This window comes from Podarcis erhardii, assembly GCF_964252035.2.
Source record: "Podarcis erhardii genome assembly, chromosome: 10".
Lineage (NCBI taxonomy): Eukaryota > Metazoa > Chordata > Lepidosauria > Squamata > Lacertidae > Podarcis > Podarcis erhardii.
Genome location: NC_138500.1, coordinates 29,769,472 through 29,790,173, shown reverse-complemented (window position 1 = coordinate 29,790,173; position 20,702 = coordinate 29,769,472). Strand labels below are relative to the sequence as shown.

The 20,702-nt window shown below is 48.6% G+C and overlaps 1 protein-coding gene across 3 annotated transcripts in view; it reads right to left on the bottom strand.

Annotated features, from left to right (window-relative positions):
* TRIOBP (TRIO and F-actin binding protein) overlaps positions 1 to 20,702 on the bottom strand; it is a 61,517-nt gene that overhangs the window by 29,361 nt on the left and 11,454 nt on the right. For 2 of the 3 annotated variants that reach the window (XM_081879454.1, XM_081879453.1), the window contains exons 5-8: positions 20,188 to 20,362; positions 18,102 to 18,492; positions 17,292 to 17,424; positions 12,040 to 13,425 (exon numbers count right to left, since the gene is read on the bottom strand). In XM_081879454.1, the coding sequence (XP_081735580.1) occupies positions 12,040 to 13,425; positions 17,292 to 17,424; positions 18,102 to 18,492; positions 20,188 to 20,362 (2,085 nt within the window). Of the gene's footprint in view, positions 1 to 12,039; positions 13,426 to 17,291; positions 17,425 to 18,101; positions 18,493 to 20,183; positions 20,363 to 20,702 lie in introns of all 3 variants that reach the window. The other variant, XM_081879455.1, reaches the window with a different exon arrangement.

Here is a 20,702-nt window from a genome sequence, read left to right as displayed (position 1 = left end):
ATCTATGGCACTTAGAGGCAGCCAAACTTTGCTTTGCAGCAAGCCGTAGTTTGGTGTTTCATCTCACTGGGTAGACGATGGTTTGAATCAGGATCCCAAATACGTTTGGCTTTGCAGCCCATTGCAAACCAGAGTTTGCCCAGCAGGACAAAAGGGCATAGTATGGCTCAATACAATACATGGATCAGATGTTTCCAATTGCCATGAGCACAAAGAATGAGCCGAATGCTCATTACATTCTCAACATACCCTACATGGGCAAAAGCTACAGCTGACTGGTTCTCCGTGTATTTCTATAAATATTGCTCTAGGTATGCGCCTGTTAAACTTCTGTCTTCTCACCCTTTTTGGTGAAACTCTGAGAATCAGGAGGCACGTCTTTCCAACCAATCCTTACATGAGCACCGATTACAATCTCCTTTCTGCCCAGATTTGTCCTGGGGTGAGTCTATCTAGTTAACCATGTTCTATGCTCGGAAAAGCAGTGAGAAGGTTAATCAGATAACAAAGCGCCATGAAATGATCTGGAGGAGGAGGCACCCAATAGATGCTGAACTGGGAACAAGACCACGCCGGCAGAGGAAAATGGGTGGCGGTGCCTACTTCAGTCTTGCGTATCTGATGAGATGGAATCCAACCCTCCTAGAGATTAAAAACAGCTCCCTTTCTGCTAGGCTTGGCTATCGACCAAAGACACCCACTCCCTCCCCTCCCCAGCCTCCCCCAACAAAAGGCAGGGGGAATGCAAAACAAACAGGGCAAGCTTGGTTAGGATTTATGCCACTGTTAGGCAAAAGGGTTAAGGGGGGAGGGAGTTATTACAATTCTACCCTTCAGGCCTCAATAAGGGGGAAGAGCATTTTCACATGTCAGTTTCTTCCTCTCCCACTCCATTAGCAATTATGCTTGGTTTGGGTGCCAGAGGGTGTGGAGGGAGAGGAAAAGGAGCGGTGTCTCCAGGAAGGATAGGAAGGGCTGCAGGATGTTGAGAGGCTGTAGGAAGCACAGGCCAAGAGAGCTCACCGCCCAAGCTCAGAGCTGTGGGTCACTGCCTTCCCCTAATATAGATGTGCACGCAGGCATGATGCCTCCGTTCCCCAGGCAGCCAAAGCTAATTGCCATCACACACACACACCTCATTTGCACCAGGCATTTTTTTCACACACAAACTACAAGGCCAATGGCTACAGAGGTGGAGAGAGGAAGGGAAAGGAGCCAATGTGCTCATTCATTTTTGCCTCCTCTTGACTTTAGCATTCATGTAGGAGTCTCCTGACAAATCTCCCATTAGACCAAGCCTGGCAGCAAAAGCAGCAGCCTTCCTCATCCTTGGGTCCCCAGATGTTGCTGGATGATAATTTCCATCATCCCCTAATCATTGGAAATTCTGGCTGGAGGCATTGCGGGGTGGAATGTTTATAGCTGCTCAGCCATGTCTGGTTGGTGGACATTGGTCCCCAACAGAGACAGGGAACCTTTGGCTCTCCAGTTGTTGCTGAACCACATCCAGTGTTAGAAATTAGCCAGGTACCAGGTGCGTTTTGTGGCTGGTGCAGGTCCAATTGCAACCACACAGAGATCCTCTGGACGCCAGGTTAGTAACTGGGGAAAGCAAAAGGCTTTCCAGTTACTAACGAGAAGGACCTGAACTATTTTCCTGGAAGCTTGAATTTGTTTTGTTCTGTATGGTTGTATCTGATGTTTTAATGTGTTGTAAAGTGCTGTGAGATTTGCTCTTTAAAATATAAAGCAATATAGAAATAATATAATAATTATTAATAATAAACTCAATTGCAAAAAAGCACCTAGACATTCCATTGTGGCAACTGTAACCCAAGTTTAAGGTGCCGTTTGCCAATCAGATTATATATATCTGAGTTTCTAACACGGACCACAACTCCCGTCAGCCCCAGCTGGGATGGCCAAGGGTGATGGGAACTGTAGTTCAGCAACATTTGGAGGGCCAGAGATATTCTCCACACCTGCTCTACAAGAACAGAAAGTGAGCTATGCAGCTGGTAGGCCATTGTGCACCGCTGGTATACATTAAACTGGACAGGGCACATGGAGCATAGTCCTGCCCCCCCCCAGCCCCACACACACCCCCAGCGGCAAGCAACTGCTTCCCAACAAGCCCTGGAGAGACCTATAGCCAACATTTGCAAGAAGCAGCCAAGACTTCTTGCTGTCCCACCATTAGCTCTCCCCATCAGGAACACACACACACACACACACACACACCACACTTATCTGTCCCAGATGTGATCTACCTCACTCAGGTAGAATAGGGAACTTAATCTCAGGGTTGTGGGTTCAAGCCCCACATTGGGCAAAAGATTCCTGCATTGCAGGTGGTTGGCCTAGATGACCCTCATGGTCCTTTCAAACTCTGTGATTCTGTGACACTGTCTGCAATGAGCCGTGGAAATGGGGACTGGACCCTTAAAAAACCTCTGTAGGAGGAGAAGCAGGGAGGAAGAGACAGGAGAGTTAGAAGAGAACAGGAAGGCCAAAAGGTGAGGCAGCCCCAGAGCTTTCTAAATCCTTTGGCTGCTTTGTAATGTTTTCTGACATTGCAAAAGAAAGCAAAAAGACACAGGCCAAAACAAGGGAAATAATCGGGGCTTTTCCAAAAACAGCATAATGATCATGTCCAAAACAGAGAGTGAATCCATTCCATGATTGCAGCACACCCACCCACTCCCAGGAGGCCAGGGTGGGGGAGGAAAGGGGCTGGAGGAAGGACTGCAGTTGTGCAAACTGGCTCCTGGAGCACCTCCGAAGGCCAGGACGGGAAGCAGCTTCCCAGAGGCAACGATCCCTCCTCGGACAGGGAAACATTTCCCTAACCCGGCCGCAGACAGCAATTCTTCCTGGTTACATACACGCCTGCTCTCCAGAGGCGATTTTAGGGGTGGGAACAGAGTCCATCGAGGAAGATCGCTTGCTTCCTAACCCCGCTTTTTGGAATGGAGAGAATATATAATATTAAAATAAAAATGGAGACCTATGTATGCTGGCTTTCCCGTTAACACAGAACTCTTTCCGCAGTCGCCCTGTTTTGAACTCGGAACTGGCACGCGCCTAGCCAAGCGGAAGGTGATCTTAAAAAAAAAAAAAATGTATCGTGCTCTCTCTATAGTCTCTAACGGCCTTGGAACACGGCAACACTTCGTCCTCCACGCCCGTATTCGAACGTGTGAATCCTGCCAGCCTCGGCACAACAGCAGCGTTGAGGAAACTCTGGGCCTAGGAAGGGGCACGTTAGCTCCGGGGGTGTGATGGAGGTCTAGCCCGGAAACCTTTACGAATGGGAGGGTGGGCGGAAAAAAGGGGCTGCAGACTGGCACGGAATCCAGCACCCCTCTTCTGCCGCAAGAGGAAGGCCCCCCGCGCCAAGCAGGAATCCGGATCTTGTGGCCGAGGAGTAGCTGCCTACCTGTCCTTGCCCTCCAGCCCCTTAACAGAAACAACTGCACGAATACGGTGGAAGGAAACCAAGCCAGAAAGTGGCAACTCACCGTCATGCTGCCGGCTGCGCTCAAAGCGGCTAGAGAAATTCGCTGGTCACTTTTCAAAACCCAGCAAGGCAAAATCGAAATCACCTCCAAGCAGTAGCGGCGGCAGCCTCGATGTCCATTTCCCCACCCTCCCCTTTTCTCTCCCTCCGCTCTCCGCGCTCCCAACCTCTTCTATCCGCCCAGAATAAACTTTTTTTCCTCTCTTTCTCTTTCTTTAAAACTTCCTGGGAGGACCCTTCCTAGCCAATGGGAGGAGATCGAATTTGCAACTTTTGCAGAGCGCAAGTCGCGGGCAGCCAATGAGCAGGCGAGGAGGAGGAGGCGGGGGCGGAGCCCGGCTGCCCGAATGCAAAGAGAGAGAGAGAAGCGCCAATGAGGAAGCGGAGGGGCAAGGCTTCAGCCATAATAATGAAAAAAAGAGAGATACAGGCTAAATGTTAAGAGAGGCGCCCGTGAGTCCCCTTTGCCTTGCCAGAGGACAGAGAGAGCGTGCCAGGCAGCACTGCCAAGGGTCAGTGGCAAGCCGTGGCTGGGGCGGGGGGAGTGCTGTCTGGTTGCAGGCCGGCTGGACAATGTTACCCCACCATTTATGCAAAGCCACAATATTTTGCACCCCACCCTGGTTATAATTCGAGCAAAGCTGCAGAGGACAAGATCTGAGCCTTAATGTTCTGCTAGTTTCTTCGTCTTGCTTCTGTGCCTTCTCCCAACGCTGGGAATTGGGGGTTGGGGCCCGGCATCTGGTTGCAATTTACAGAAAGGAAAGGAGCCCGTTTGACCTACTGCGGAGGCCTTACACCTCTGCATTCCTTGCTTCCGAATGTTAAACTTGTGTAAAGACGCCCCAGCATCGCAGTAAGAAGCAATGGGGCTGAGGGGGCAACCATAAAGATGGGGAATTGAGAGGAGGTGATGTTTAACTGGATTTCACGATGGTTTAACTGGCAGCTATAAAGCAAACAAACTATAAAGCAAACAAGCACCTTGGCTGTATTTTAACACCAGGTGAAAATCAGTGGGGCTTACTTCTGAGCAAATAGACAAGCTGCAAGGTCACCTCTAAACTGCCAATATTTTTGCAGGAGGATCATAGCAAATACCTGGAAATTTAGGTTAATACTCTTTGTCTTCCTAGTATAAAAAATCCACTTTAAAAAAAGAAACACTTTTACTGTCAGGAAAGTGACTGAAATGAACTGAAAAATGTGGGATGAACTAATTATTAATGGGGAAATGTATGAACACAGTGCAAGCAAATCACAGTGAATGCTCAAAAGACAGGTCATCTGAGTGTGGTTACTCATAAATATTCAGTCCGAATAAAAATGTTCAGCTTTCCCTTACACTAGCAATTACACACATATTGGGCTCAGAAATCAGAATGATACTGAATGGTAACAGCTCACATAGGAATTTTGTTTCCATGAAATTCCTAAAATTAAAATTAATGCCACTTAAAACAATCAAGGTTCAAGTTCCTTTGCTGGCAATTCACACACGCACACCTCAACATACAAAGACATTTAAGGTCGAAAAGGACCCCCATGAAGTCCACAAAAAGCAGTAACCAAAAACGAAACAAATATTAACGGTACATAGAAGCTCCCTTGCCTATTCCAAACACTAGAAAAGTACACAGATGCACACAAAGGCACATAACAATTTGGCCCATAAAAACGCACATTCAAAAAGCTTAAGTGCATGTACATAGAGACACACATGCCTCCCCCTGCTTGAACCATCTTAGGGAAGCCTGCCTCACACAAAGACTCATACCACTGAGAGAATGTTAGGAATGCCAGAAAGAATTTGTAAATATAAGGAGTAGGAACTGCACAGAACATACCTTCCAATGTTTCTTCTCTGTTATCCTTATTATTATAGAGAACTGCAATTATGTTAGGCGCTTTGGACTGTTTGATAGGTTATATCTGCCAGCTGTGTTTATTCCAGCACACAGCACAGAGGAGTCTCCTGTGCCTTGCCTATTCTGACTATTACAAGGTTAGCAAGTCGCCTTTCCTTCTTTCTCCACAGTCCTTTAGGGAAAAACAAACAAACAAACCAGGCTCTCATGCCTGCAGTTCAGCCTGGAGTATATCATGTAAGCAGGTGATTCTCCTTTCCAATCATGCTCAACTGAAATTCAACCTAACAGCTGAACTTCACACTCTCTTAGCATTTGAAGGAAGGTCCCGTTCACCTGCGGCAAGCACTAGGGAGTTGCCACACACCCACCGCCTCATCTGTTATGATTCCTATCACTTCTCTGGTTGCATAAGTGAGTAGCAGCACAATAGCAAGCTATAGCTGAACACAGATACCCGGCTCCAGTATTCGGTAATTCAATGCGTTAAACCAGCATTCAGTGATCTCAGGGCCAATTCCTGCTGGAGGTGAATGGCTTCGCATTGCCATCTGCTTCCCTGGAGAACCAGGGCACTGAAGCTTTCAGGGCATGAAGCAGCCCTCTGCCCTTGCAACAAGCTGAAGACAAACCAGTAGCAAGCTCACTTTGCCAAAGAAAGACAACAGTTGCATGTGTGTGTATCAGCAATGATGGGGAACCTCTCTCAGAAATTTATTTTTCTTGCCCATACAGTGGTACCTTGGGTTAAGAACTTAATTCATTCTGGAGGTCCGTTCTTAACCTGAAACTGTTCTTAACCTGAAGCACCACTTTAGCTAATGGGGCCTCCTGCTGCCGCCGCACCACCGGAGCATGATTTCTGTTCTTATCCTGAAGCAAAGTTCTTAAGCCAAATAACTATTTCTGGGTAAGCAGAGTCTGTAACCTGAAGTGTCTGTAACCTGAGATACCACTGTATTTTATAGCATCACTTATAAACTATACATTGTGTTAAGAAGGCAGTGAGGGTGTTTCCTGAGCCTTGAAAAAGAATATCAATCCTATTCCAAGGGTAATGTAGCGTGGGTTTGACTTGGGTCAAAGTTACCTTATTTTTTGCCTTATAGGACGCACTTTTTCCCTTCCAAAAATGAAGGGGAAATTTGTGTGCGTCCTATGGGGCGAATGCAGGCTTTCGCTGAAGCCTGGAGAGCGAGAGGCATCGGTGCACACCGACCCCTCTCACTCTCCAGGCTTCAGGAAGCTATCCGCAAGCCTTGCAAGCCCGGCGGGAGTGCCCGCCGGGCTCCCAAGGCTTGCGGGCAGCAGCCTGTAGCCCGAAGCGCAGGGCACCCTCCATAGGGTGCCCCGTGCTTTGTGCAGCTGTCTGCAAGCCTTGCGAGCCCGGCGGGAGTTGCCTCCGGGCTCGCAAGGCTTGCGGGTAGCAGCCTGTTCTGGGGGCTGGGGAAGCTCGGGGGAAGCTGGGGGGGAAGCTCGGATAGCGGATAGCAGCCTGTTCTGGGGGCTGGGGAAGCTCGGGGGAAGCTGGGGGGGAAATATATATATTTTTATTTCCCCCCCAAAAAAACGAGGTGCGCCCTATGGGCCAGTGCGCCCTATAGGGCGAAAAATACGGTACTTAGAGAACCCTATCACTGTATGCACCTAACAGTACAACAGGAGTGGGGAACCTCCAGCCCTCAGGCAAGATTTGATCCACCCATTTGGTCTGTAAGGCTGTTCCCCCTAAACCACATTCAACTGCCTCACACCAGACAAAATGACATGGCTACAAAAGAACAATCTATCAGAAGCTTAAAACCAGTGCCCAATTGTGCATTTGCTGGAGCAAGGCGCAACTGATGTGTAGGGGAAGTGCACCTTGCTCCAATAGTACCAAGCAATTGCCATTTAAATTGCTGCTAAAAATGTGGCTTCCACCTCTGTTTTGGCAGTAGCTTCAATGCAAACCATTTGTGCCTAAGTGACTAACAAGCAAGTTAGGTGCTGGGCACCTGGGAAGCACTGGGCAGCAGATTTCTGACCAGTGGGCTGGACAACCCAGCTGTCAGACAGAGGACATCAGCTGATCGGCAGGTGGGTTGTCCCACCCAGCTGTCAACATTGGTCCCCTGTGCCAAAAAGGTTCTTCACCCCTGCAGTACAATCACATATTCAGTGGAGTCGAGGACCTTCTTAGTGGTGGTGCCCCAGTTATGGAATCCTCTCCCTAGAGAAGTTTGCCTGGCACCTACTTTATTGTTCTTTTAGTGCTCTTTTTATTTTTCTGAACTTTTTAGATACAATTTGAATATTGACTGTTTTATGTCACTTTTACCATTTTGTGGCTCATGTTTACATTTTGTCTCATTCTTTTTGTAGCCCATGCTATAAGAGCAAGACAAAGCACTATAAAACCAACCCCATCTTGCTAAGCATTAAGGATCCCCAAATATTGTTCTTGCAGCCCAATCCAATGTAAAGTTTGGCATCTCTAAAGCCAGTTAAGTAATCCAGCATAGGAGCAAGCTGTCAGCTGTAAGGTCAAGGCCACTCAAGAGCAGATAACACATAATCCTATGCTTGTACCCAGAAGTTCCACTGAATTCTACAGAGCTTCCTCTCAGTTAAGTGTGCATAAGACTGTAGCTTTAAACAGTTGTGGAGCAAAAGGAAACAACTGGGAGACAGTTACCTGATTACTTTGCATCCTAGTAGTAAAAAAACCCTACATTTTTAAAGAGTTTCACTTGGATCAAGAAGCCACTGAAATGAAGTCATTTTTTGGCTGATCTTGTTTCAGTAGATTCCAAAAGGATGCAGGAGAAAGAAGACTCACATCAAGAATGCACACCTCCAGAGAAAGCAAGGTAGGCTAGCTATCACCTGTACACTATATCCAAGGTGCTGAGCGACTGCCTCTGCCTCCCATCTGTCTCTCTTACTCAGGAGTACATCTGTTGTAGCAAATTATTGCCCTGCTCCTTCTTAAGCTTAAGTTACATAGCTCACCTTGACAGGGGGCTTTCAGACAGGGGGTTTAATATTGCAAACAGGCCATTCCGCTATCCCAAATGGGGCATTGGCAACAGGTTTTGTTTTGTGTCTAATGTGATCTATTTAGCTCAGAAAGGGTAAATTTGGACTTCAGTGGAGAAGTGGGGATAGAGGCTGGCATTTTGATACTGATGCCATTGTATGAACACCCTTCTAGAAGCAGGCATAATTTTTTCCTTTTGCATTTTTACAGGTCACCTAGCACAATACACATGCTTTCAAAGCAATGATCAGGAGCCATTAGCTGGGAGCCTGTATATAGCATCACTCCGTTCCCAGTGCTCAGGGTGTGAGGTGCTGTTTCTTGTGTAGCCAAAACAGCACCACACAGGGAGGTATCAACAGGCATAGGAGAAGGCCAAGGTTTGCAGAAGTACAAAAATATTTTGAGAAAAATACCCAGGGGGTGGGAGCCCGCACACCCCAAACAATCCAATGGAGGACCACCAAATTCTTAGACGTTTTGGGGTAGGGAAATGAACAGGGGGGAAAGAAGAAACGGAACAGAATAGCTGAAATCCTGAACAGCAGAAATCTATGCTACCACATTTTCTTGCAGGCCTTGCTTATGAATTGTATATTTGTGCAGATGCCTCAAATGTATCTACAAATATCACCCACCTTGTGATGATGAATATAGTCTGAGCACATGGTGAGAATTTTTTCTAGCCTGGGCCTTTGCCAAAGGCACTGTGGCCTTGGGATACTTCACTCAATTCACCTCTGAATAGGGATTAATTGAACTCTTGGGCTATTTGCTTTACTGCTCTTACAATTAAGGCGTGTTGCCTGCTCAGCAGCAGAGAGGCAATGTCTGGAAAAGAGATGAGATGCAGGTGCTAGGCTTGCCCAAGGCGTACAGGTAGACACATATCATTCCATTTCAGCTGCATTTCGAGCAGAGGCTTGTTCAGGAGGGTGGGGGTGGGGCGTTGTATAAAAGGTACGTGCTGATGCACCGGTTGAGGAATCAGGCAGCAAGCAGTGGGAAGGATCCCTGCCTAACAGCCACTGCCAGACAGAGTAGACAAATGTTGAGCTCATATAAGTCTGCTTCTAATGTTACCTAGATAGGTCTCAAATCAATTTTCCCAGGATATCATTGCTTCCACTCAGTGGCGGAGCTTTGCTGGGGATGCTCTGGCAGCAGGAGCCTTCCAGGCTGCGCCCCCCCCCCCGACAAGCAGTCTGGGCGGTGTTTGCTTTCCCTGGCAGCCACCGGGCATATTTGCACGATCAGCGGTCAGATTTTCGCGACGACAGTTGGCCCAATCGTGAAAATCCACCCGCTGGTGGTGCCAGTGCCGCCACACCGATCCGCCCAGGAGGAATTCTGTCACCCCCTCCCCCGGCATGACACCCTGGGCGGACCGCACCCCCCTTGTGACACCCCTGCTTCCACTGTCCTAGAACTGTGACCAAACATTCCTGAACTGAAGAAACCAGGGACTGAACATGAAGCCAAATCTGCCCTCCTACCAGCAAACTACAGCCTTCCAGAGATAATATCCACTGCTCTATTGATCCTTGCCTGTATTGCCAGCATACATAATGATGGCCCATTTTGGACATTCATCATGGCTTCTCTGGTTTAACGTCCACATCTCATGGATACAGCTAAATTGAAATCCTTCCATTTCATAAACTATTGACCTTTATGAACAATAGCTTCTTGGAGCTCAGAGATGAACATCAGGGCTATGTTCTCCTCCCTGAATGTACTGCCTTCAGAGCTATGATCCTGGTTTGCTTTAAACCTTACTTCCCCATTTCAGACACAGAGTAGAACCCAGGTTCAAAAGATTAACTAACTAACCAGGGTATTATTTCCTTCGGTTTACATCTGCCCTTCCTTCTGAAAGTGTGCACAGGGCGCTTGACAATGTAGAATCTGAAAGAACTATACTTATGGCTAAACTGACAGTTATTAAAACTACAGTGCCTCCGTGTATCTACCCCTTTCCAAAGGACTGGGCAAATAAAATGTTCTGTCTGAACACAGTTGGAAAAGGGAATGGATTTCACCTGAGAGGGAGTTCCTGAGACAGGGTGCCACTGTGAAGAAAGCCCCGTCTCGCGGTCACACCCTCCTCGCCACCCACAGTGATGTTACTGTGAGAAGAGTCCCTCCCTCATTTAGCCCAATAAATATTTATTACTTGCAGGCACATGTCACTGCAAATACAGTAAAATGCCTATTGGCACAGACATAAAACATGAATAAATATATTAAAATCACCCTTAAATCTTCCAGGGGTTACTCTTAAGACTTAGCTTGCTCAAGTTAACATGTAACCTTTACAAACCACTGACATTCAGTTTGAGATTCTCACTCAGATTTTCTTTGTTGAAATTGCAAACAGTGCAACTTGATAGCATATATACTGTACTCATTTTCATCAGATAACAAGTTAATTACTATCTCCTATATTGGACACCCACTACATCGTGACATAAGATAACAGTTTCGCTTTCTAGGATAGGCATATCATAGTCTATCCCCCACAACTCTTTCCAAAGGACGCACAATCTGTTTCTTACAGGGATATGACAATGCCTGCTATCCAAATAAATGGGTAGCATCTGTTTAACTGTTAATCTGCAAAAGCTTTTCTCAACTGCGGGTAGGTAGGGTTAAATAAACACCTTTAGATTTGATTTATCTTTTTTAAAGTGCAGCGTACCAGTGAGAGGAGCGATTATTATTAATCACTTCCCTATCCCAGGAGAGATGGAATGTTCCCATTTAAAGTGGGCTGAATGCCAAGGATGGCTGGCTGCATGCTCTGTAGGAACTGAGTACAGACTAATTCTGTCCTGGGTGATCTTCCTTCCCCCTGGCTCTCAGGTGTTCATATTAACACATCTTTTGGAACCCTGAGCCAGCCATTTCATGGCATGCATATCTATCCTGGATCATGCTTTGGTTAACTCTCAATCCCAGTTTAATATCCTGGTTAGTTGCCAACATTAAACCCAAGCTTTCCTTTGGGGGCAAAATGGGGAGCACTGGTTTAATGCAAACCAGGTTTGCAACACCAAAGATGTTGCACAAGAGGAGCATGCATGAGGGGGGAGGTGTGCATGGAAATGAAGATATTCATGAAAATAAGATACAAATGCATTATGTGAGGGGGAAAGGCTTGCAAAAATATGTACATTGGGTCAAAACTGCATATAAATATGTGTCTACTAGGAGAAAATTACACTAAAATACTGATGAATTTTCATGCTGTTTTTACCATATTGTTAGCAGCCTCAAGTGTCCTTGGACCAAAAAGTGGGAGAGAAACTGATTAAAGACCAGATAAACACTCCATTCCTTGTGCAACTTGATTTGTTGTATGCCATTATGAGGAAACCTTTGTGACCCAAGTTTTGAATATTAGGCGCAACAAGTTTAGTCTCCGTTGCTCCAGAGGACAAAGAGCAAGCAATCCTGACTAAAGGATGGGAGAAGTTGGTGGGCTCTCCTTTGCAAGCAGTATTTAACATTTGAAGGTGGCTGATATATGAGCATACTGATGCCTGGGAGATGCTGGGGATTGAACCTGTGACCTTCTGCACGCTAAGCAGATGCTCTACCACTGTGCTATATGGTCACCTTCTTACCTGATACAAGAGCTTCTCTTTGTTGCTCCGGTCACTCTCCGGCCGACTCTCTGGCCTCGCAGGACTTGGACACCTTCCCTGATTTGTACGTCCATCCTCTACCTGTTCCACTGGACTCCCTCGATTTCTCCAGTGACCCTCCAATTGCTGCTGTTGCTGCTGCTGCTGTTGCCCAGGCTTTGCCGAATGAGGACATTCTCCGTGGCTCATCCAGTCTCTCTCCAAGAGCTGCATTGGATGCACGTGGCACAAGGACCCTTCATGGCTCTTTGGGCTAGCCTCTGGCCTCGCGGGGCAAGAGGGGTCTCTGGGGCCAGCCCTCTTCAGCTCAGCCACCGGCAGGCTGGCGAGGCACAGGGATGTGCTGCTATCCTCCCAGTTGTCCTGTCTCCTGGGATCAAAAGGGTTGACCGGCTCTTCTTCGCCCGGCCAATCAGTGTCTAGACTCGTCCGTAGGGTCCTGCTGCAGGCCTCCCTTGGGCTTTTCCAACTGTCTTCTGTGTGCTGCTTGCTCACAGCGCAACACCTCGCCTGCTGTGGATATGCGCGGCTACTCTCTGCCAGCCGCCCAGGACTGGGAGACCGCCTGACCTCCCCAGAGCTATGCCGGCCTCTTTCTCTGCAGCTCCTTGGGCTCAGGGAGGGCCTGGTCTCTCTCTGGCTACTCCCAGGACTAAATAGACCCCCAACCTCCCCACGGTTTTTCAAACCAATCCCTGCATCTCTCCCTGAGCCGAGAGACCGCCTGGCCTCTCCTTGAGCCCCATGGCCATCTTCCCTGGGCCTCGGGGGACTCAGGGTCTGCCCTCGGCCTGCCATTGCCCTCCCCGGGCTGAAATCGCACACAGGTCCCCGGTAGTCTCTCGGCTCCTTCCTCGGGTGCTCGCCCGTGTCAAAGGGGAGCAAAGGCTTGCCCCGCGCCTTCCGGTCACTCTCCTTGTACCTCTCCAGCTGCCTCGCTTGACCCTTGTCCAAGCTCCTTCTGGAGTGGGCTGTGCTCACAACGCCCAGGCAGCTTTTCCACTTGGTCTCCGTGCTTTTCCCAGAGCTGTGCGAGAGCTGCGGTTGGCTTTTCCTCCCATCACCCGTTGGCTTCCCGTGACTCGTGGGGCTGCGGAGAGCTGCCCTGTCCCTGTCGCCTTTCGGATGGGGCACGGGGTCCGCCCATTTCCGCCGCTCTGCCGGCTGCTGAGGGACCACCAAGTGTGGAGACACGGCCCTGCTCCTGCTGTCTCTCTCCAGGTGCTGAGGGGAGCTCCCAGAGCGACCGGGCTCCCCTTGGCTCCTGCTGCTTCGCTCAGGGCGCTGCTCTGGTCTCCCTAGGCGCTGGGGGCCTCCTCTGCTCCTGCTGGGCTGCTCTGGCTCCCAGGGAAGTTTTTTGCTAACCTGAAAAAGAAGAAGGAAATAAGTAGCCTTGTGATAGCAAAAGGCTAACCCTCTGGTCGTATGTTGGGAATTAAAATTGCCTTGGACCACATCCATCTTTTTCTCCGGCTCAGTAACTGTCTCCCTTGACTGAGAGTGTGGAAGCAGACTAAATTAAATCAGCTGCTGGTGTTTCAACTGTGTCCAAAACGCATCACTTTTTTTGGGAATTATAGGGACAGAACTACCTAAACTGTATAGAAACTTATTCATGTATGCTACTACAGTGGCAAGAATGTTACTCGCCCCCAAATGGAAAAAAATAGATGTCTCAGCAAAGGAAGAATGGATATAAAAACTTATGGAATATGCAGAAATGGCAGAACTTACCGGAAGAATAAGAAATCAAGATAACAAACTTTTTTATATATAAAAGAATGGAAATGGTTTATTGAATATTTACAGATAAATTTTGAACAGATAAGAATGTTGCCAGGATTATTGTAATAAGAGTATATATTTAAAGTAGATGAATAAACGAGCAAATTAAGTTAATTTGGATTTGCAGAAGATATTTAAAATAAATTTAAGGAACTGCAGAAAGAGGGGGAAGGAAGTCAAGTTCTGAAATGTCAAAATGATTGTAATATCAGTGAAATGCATAAACCTGAAAAGTGTGTGTGTGTGTGTGTGTGTGTGTGTGTGTGTGTGTGTGTGTGTGTGTATCTGTAATGCATCACTTCATCCCATACCATGAGAGAGTCAGTCTTACTTATGTTCAAGACCCACTGGGCTCGAACACCACCTCCTTCCTGGGCTACCATGATCTTTCAGCCTAGCACCACGCAGCATTAGACCTACCTTTATTTCAATGCCTGAAGTAACAGAAGTTACCAAGTAACACAGCCATTTGCATCCAGGCAATGCTTGGAAAATAAAGCCCAATGTGATCATCGACTGCAGAAAAGTATCACCAATTGCCCAGTGCACAGATGGGGAACCTGATCTGGACAGTGGTCCCCCACAGGCCGAAAGTGAGAGGTGGGCAGGACCACTCACCTGTCAATCACCTGATGTCAGAACATCATCAATGATTGCTGGGACTTCAAAGCACTATGTAGGGTTTCCAAAGAGCTCTAACAAAGTGCTTCAAAGCGCTGCTGATCAGCAGGCTTGAAGTCACCACCTACTAGCTGAAGGGCGCCAAGCCTGCGTTCTGCAGGGATTGGCTGCGTGACTGAGCTCCCCATTTCCTCAGGCCCCTCACACCAGATGTCACATGAAACTTCAGATGCGGGGCAGGTGGGAGTGCTTTGGGGAAAACATCCTTGTGGGCCAAATTGGGACTCGCACTGGCCTGTGGGATGGAGCTTATCACCACTACTTGGGAAGCCTCAAAGAATATCAAAGTGCTCCTTCCTGTTTCCATCCCTCTGTCAGCTGTTCCCAATGGTTCTCAATGGGGCTAGGAAGGCATCAAAGTTGGGAGCTGCCATTTCAAGGTGTGCATGCATGTGTGCAACCTGGGTATGTGAAAAAGGAAACACAGCCCTTGGGCTGGGAAAGGTTTTCTACCCCTGCTGTATATGTTAGGGAAATTAAGCAAGATTGGTCATTTATTTTCCCTTTTTTTGCATTAATTTGTTGTGTAAGCAGCCATGCAAGCCACTTTAAGACCAGCTTCCTGGAGATGCCCTCAAAGTTCAGGATGCTTGGCCTTCTTTGGATCCAAACAGCTGCCAGAGGTTAACGCTACATAGCTATGCTGCCACCTCTATGATTACTGACCACAAGTTGCTTTAGGCATCTTTTGAAGACCTGCCTTCTTACCCACAAGCTTTCCCCAGTTGTTAAAACTGTCTTCTGGATGTTACAAGGCTTGACTGCATTTCCGTACTTTTTAAATTGCTGCCCTTGGTAGTTTGTACCGATGCTTTTATTGCATGTTTTTTGTAATATTTGTGGTCTTTTGGTTTGCTCTAAACTACTTGAGGTATTTTATACAATAAGCCACATAGAAATGATCTTAAATAAACACCACTCAGCCCCTTCTTTACAGCCTCAGAAATTTCACTAGCCATTGGCAACACAAGCCTTCTTTATAATAGCAGAGGCTGGGAATTAGGGTGTGTGTTTACTTGCCATGAAGAAAGCAAGTCAGCGAGGATGCTGGACTTGACACTCGTAAAGAATTGCAAAACATGCAGAATGTGTTGATAATCCACAAAAAGCAAACATGGCACAGGCCAAACTGGTCAGCATTGGACTAACTTGTCCAACAGGCTGTCCCCAGCTGATGACTTCTGATCCCAGGCATATCACTTGTGCTCTGTACCCCTTCGTCATCTTTCCCATTTTTAAAGGATCACTAGGTAGAAATACAGTCGTACCTTGGAAGTCAAATGGAATCTGTTCCAAAAGTCTATTTGACTTCCAAAACATTTGGAAACAAAAGCGTGGCTTCTGATTGGCTGCAGGAAGCTCCTGCAGCCAATCGGAAGCCGCAGAAGCCGCGCCGGATGTTCGGCTTCCGAAAATCATTCAAAAACTGGAAAACTCACTTCCGGGTTTCGATCGTTCAGGAGCCAATTTGTTCAGGAGCCAAGGTGTTTGAGATCCAAGGTATGACTGTACAAACTGAACGGCTGCGCTACTTCCCATTTATGTATAGCGCTAGTATTTTAAAAGACTATGCGTACATGTGCATGCGTAGCACCACAAAGGGGGAGAGGAACCCCACAGAAACTGGGACTGTGGCACTGGCAGACACAAATAGCAAAAAGTGGCAGGGAAGTACAAGCAGTCTGCAGCAATTTTGGTCACCCAGCTGTACCGCTTGCCACCCTTTGGCAAACGCAATGAGTGGCCAGATTTCCTTCCAATGCAGATATGGCAGAGTTGGGTAGGGAACATCTGAACAGCGGCGTGGTGATCCCTTCCTCATTCTAAGGATGCAAGAAAGGCTTGAGGCAGAAGCTTCGAAACTCAGCCATTCTGATTTTCGGCTTGGCTGGCAATGCATGTCAAAAATGGCCCACAAACACATAGAGACACATACTAGTGGTGCTAGGAGGGAGCAGAACCAGTTCAAGTGGCTTTGAGTAGAGATGGAGAACCGGCAACCTTCCAGAAATGGCTGGACCTCAGCTTCCCATCAGCTCTGGCCAACATGAGCCCATGGTCCGTGATGATGTCTCCCAGTGGTGCAATGGGTCAGTGCGTCTGGCTGTTAGCTAGAAGGTTGGTGGTTTGAGCCTACCCAGGGACGACTGTGGGTAGGATTCCTGCATTAGATGACCCTTGAGGTCCCTTCCAACTCTATAATTCTGTGAGCTCTGATGCGGGAGGTTGGAGCCCAGAAACATCTGGCTGACCCCCAGATTCCCTAATCCTGGCTTTGAGGATCTGGTGCGGCCAGAGGCTGCCAATTGAGGGAAAGGGAAGCTGGTTAATTGTGTGCCAGGAGGGGGCAGCAAAGGAGGCACAATGCAACAATGCAACTCTCAAACCAGTGCACCTTCTGAGTGGTGCAGTCTTCTGTTAAGACTGAGTGGACCTGAACAGCCTCATTCTCTTGAGCAGGCATCCCCAACCTGCGGCCCTCCAGATGTTTTGGCCTACAACTCCCATGATCCCTAGCTAACAGGACCAGTGGTCAGGGATGATGGGAATTGTAGTCCAAAACATCTGGAGGGCCGAAGGTTGGGGATGCCTGCTCTTGAGTAAAGATCGGAAAGCAAGAGCTTTGCCCTTTGAGGAGACTGTTGTAAATACATGGAGACAAAATGAGGAAAACAAAGGCCGAGAGAGAATACAGTTTAAGCAGGCCCCATTCTACTCCCCCTCAGCACCCCACTGCCATTCCTCACTGTGGATTAGCCACTCACATCTCTGCGCAGACTGGGGCTTGATTGCCTCCTGACTAATCGCCCTTCCTTTGCCAGCTTCAGGGTCTTACTGTCCAGTCGCTCCAAGAGTCCCTCTTCCAGGGCTTGGAATGCCCCCAGTGTCTCCGACTTCCTAAACATCAGAAAAGGGGGAAAGGTTGCGGTGGGGGAGAACAGATAGTTACGAGGTGCTGAATTAACAGCTGACCTTCAAAAAAGCACCTCCAAACACATGACAAGGGACTTTGGGCCCTAGTTATCGGATCTTGGAGGGCGGCGTTACCTTCCCCACACTGGCATTGTTGAGGCTTAGCTGGGTAAAAAGAAAAAAAGTAAAGGTAAAGGACACCTGGACGGTTAAGTCCAGTCAAAGGCAACTATGGGGTGCGGCGCTCATCTCACTTTCAGGCCGAGGGAGCTGGTGTTTGTCCACAGACAGCTTTCCAGGTCATATGGCCAGCATGACTAAACCGCTTCTGGTGCAACGGAACACTGTGATGGAAACCAGAGCGCACGGAAATGCCGTTTAGCTTCCCGACACAGTGGTACCTATTTATCTACTTGCACTGGCATGCTTTCGAACTGCTAAGTTGGCGGGAGCTGGGACAGAGGAACAGGAACTCACTCCGTTGCTGGATACGTCAGGGTGGTAGCCAGGTCAGAGATGTGCAGGTGCCCTTCTGAAAAAACTGGATTGGTTCTGCTGGCGCACTGACTCTGCCTTACCCCTACTGCCAGGGCAGTGGTGCTTGTTTCAGGAGACCAGCTCACACAAGGCGCGAATCTCCCAGGGCTGCCCCATTGCCTCACCTGCGCTCATGGCCAAAGATCCGTTCCACCTCCGCCCGGCCAGGACTTCTGGTGCGGCTGCGCTCTTTTTCGAAAGCTTGCCGGTGGTCCAGCCGCTTCACCTTGGGCAGGTCGGCCAGCATGCTGTACTCCTGCTTCATCAGGCCGTGGCGACCCTCGCTGCTGCCGCTTGTGCGCCAGCTCTGGTCCGAGTCAGCGGAGCTGATGGAGGAAGCAGGCCACCTGCCAGGGCCAGAGGCATCGCCACGGGCAGGCAAAGTGCCACGGCCCACACGGGGAGGGGAAGGGGCCCGGCTCGGCTCGGACTTGCGTCGCTCCAGAGAGAAATAGCCGCTCTCGGCTTGATGCTTCCTCCTGCCATCCCCTTGGTCCTGGCTCACGGCTCTGGAAACTGGGAGGGGGAGAAAGATCTTGCAGCAATTCCTCCCATGCTCAAAGTGTGTGCATGTGTGTGCACGGGCAGGAAAAGAGCACAAACCAGCAGCAAACTTGATGTGCCAAATGGAAATGGGTATTAGCTCAGGACACCCAGTTGCCTCTCCAAGCAAAAGAGATTTATTTTTGGCCAGAAGTGGGCAGCACAGGAGCCATAGAAAGGGAAGCTGTGGGACTCTGGATGTTGTGGGACTCCAATAATCATCAACTCCAGCCAGCATAGTTGATGGTAGCTGTTGTTGGCATCCGTCTGTCTCAAGAGACAATGGCGTGCGCCCCCGGGGGTGAAGTCAAACTACTGTAATAACAGCATGGAAGTGACCTTTCTGGGGCACAAGCCTGGGCAGGGTGTATGGAGGTCCAGGGCTGCCCAGATTACAAGACACCCCTCTCGACGACTTCACTGATGTGGTCCAAGGGAAAGTAGGGCAATACATTTGGCACCAGCTTGGCTGCAGAAGTTGACAGAAGGAGGCATACAAGGCGCCATCCAACTGCCTTAGGGACTCCTAATTTGTGTAGGGTTTACTCTTTAGCCTTTTCTTCTCCCAAGATATCCTGCAAGGCAGTTTAGGTGTAGGATCAGAGTAATCTCTCTCCTACATGGGCTCCCTTCCCAGGTAATTCCTTCTACAGCACGTACAGAAACCACCTGTTGACTGTTGAACCCACTATTGGTCTCATGCACACAATCCGCCAGAACCTATCCTTACATGCAGGGGAAGCCCCTAATTCACCGAGGCTTTGAAACCCATCGGCTACTCTCACCTGTTTTAGCCGGCCAGTCAAAGCCGTTTCCTGGGGCATGGTCACTGTCGTATGCTGACAGCATCTAGGAGCCACAGATGAGAGCTGAGTGCAGGGGTGGACAAACTGCCCCAGGAAGAGCATGGCATGTCCCCCATCAGAGCTAATATCCATCCCCTAACTGAGAGGACTGCAGGTTCTCCGTCCCTGCCCTGTTGCATAATGAAATGGCTGGTTCCCTAAGCTCACCCCTTTTGGAATATCCAGAGGGCTACTTCCTCAACCACACTAAGGGTACATGTGCATTATAAAGATGATGACATCTACATTTATTATAAGCACTTCAGCAGGTCCCAGGTCAATTATAACAATTATAAACTACATCCTTCAATTATGTTATTGTACTGTGGGCAGAATCCAGTTTCTGGCATTTCCAGATTGACTTTTCAATGTAAAAGCTCCCCACGGTTAATAGCCCTCCTGGTCAAGGAACAAAGGGAGGGATCCGAGTAGCACGTCTCATCAGACAAGGATTTCTGATTGTGCAATGGGACTTTTGCTCTTCTCCCCACTGCATGCCAAATCTGCCCCGAAAGGCTGGGGGAACCCCATAACAGATTTAGGGGGTATGGGGCATGACTCAGCACATTTTGCCCTTTGCCATCTCAGACCCCCGCTAAAAGTTGCTTGAGATCCTAATCAGTGGGAGAACTGATTATGCAAATGTATTCCTGTTTATTAAATCCAGGCACAGGATTTGGGTTCCTAGAGCAACACTGTGGTTACAGTTCTTTCCTTTGGGATGGTGTGTTCCCACCCCTGGAAGAAACAAGATCTATGGAAAGATCTGTGCTGGCAGGAGGTGGGGAGAGGTCAGGAGACCGAGGAGGGGGACGACACATACCTGCTTTTGGGCAATTCCAGGAGTCTGTTCTCCCAGAGGATGCTGGGTCCGCCCATCTGGGTCTATCACCATGCAGTTTTTCGGGTCGTGCCTCTTGCTTCTGGCCTGCATAGTACATTGTGCTGTCTTTGTCAGGCTCCAAAATGCTCTCAAGCAGCCTGGTCATTTCCCAGTCCTATGTAAAGGGGAGGCAGGGAACACACAGAAAAAGAGAGGCTGTTTCCTACACTGCCCTGCTGCCTCTGTCTGTCAGCAGGAAAGCCTTGTGTGTCAGAGATACCAAACATCAGATCCCCAGGAGAAGGGCCCCAAGTACTTTAAGTCGGGAACGGGGGATCATTTTTCAAACTGAGGGCCACATTCCCACCTAGGCAAACATCTGGAGGCCACATGCCACTGCTAGGCAGGCCATGAGGCAAGAAGTCGGCAAAGCAACCCATGCAAATTTCACCTTTGTACAGTAGGCTAGTTTTGACCCTCCATTCAGGCATGCAGGATGCCATATCAGAGCCCAA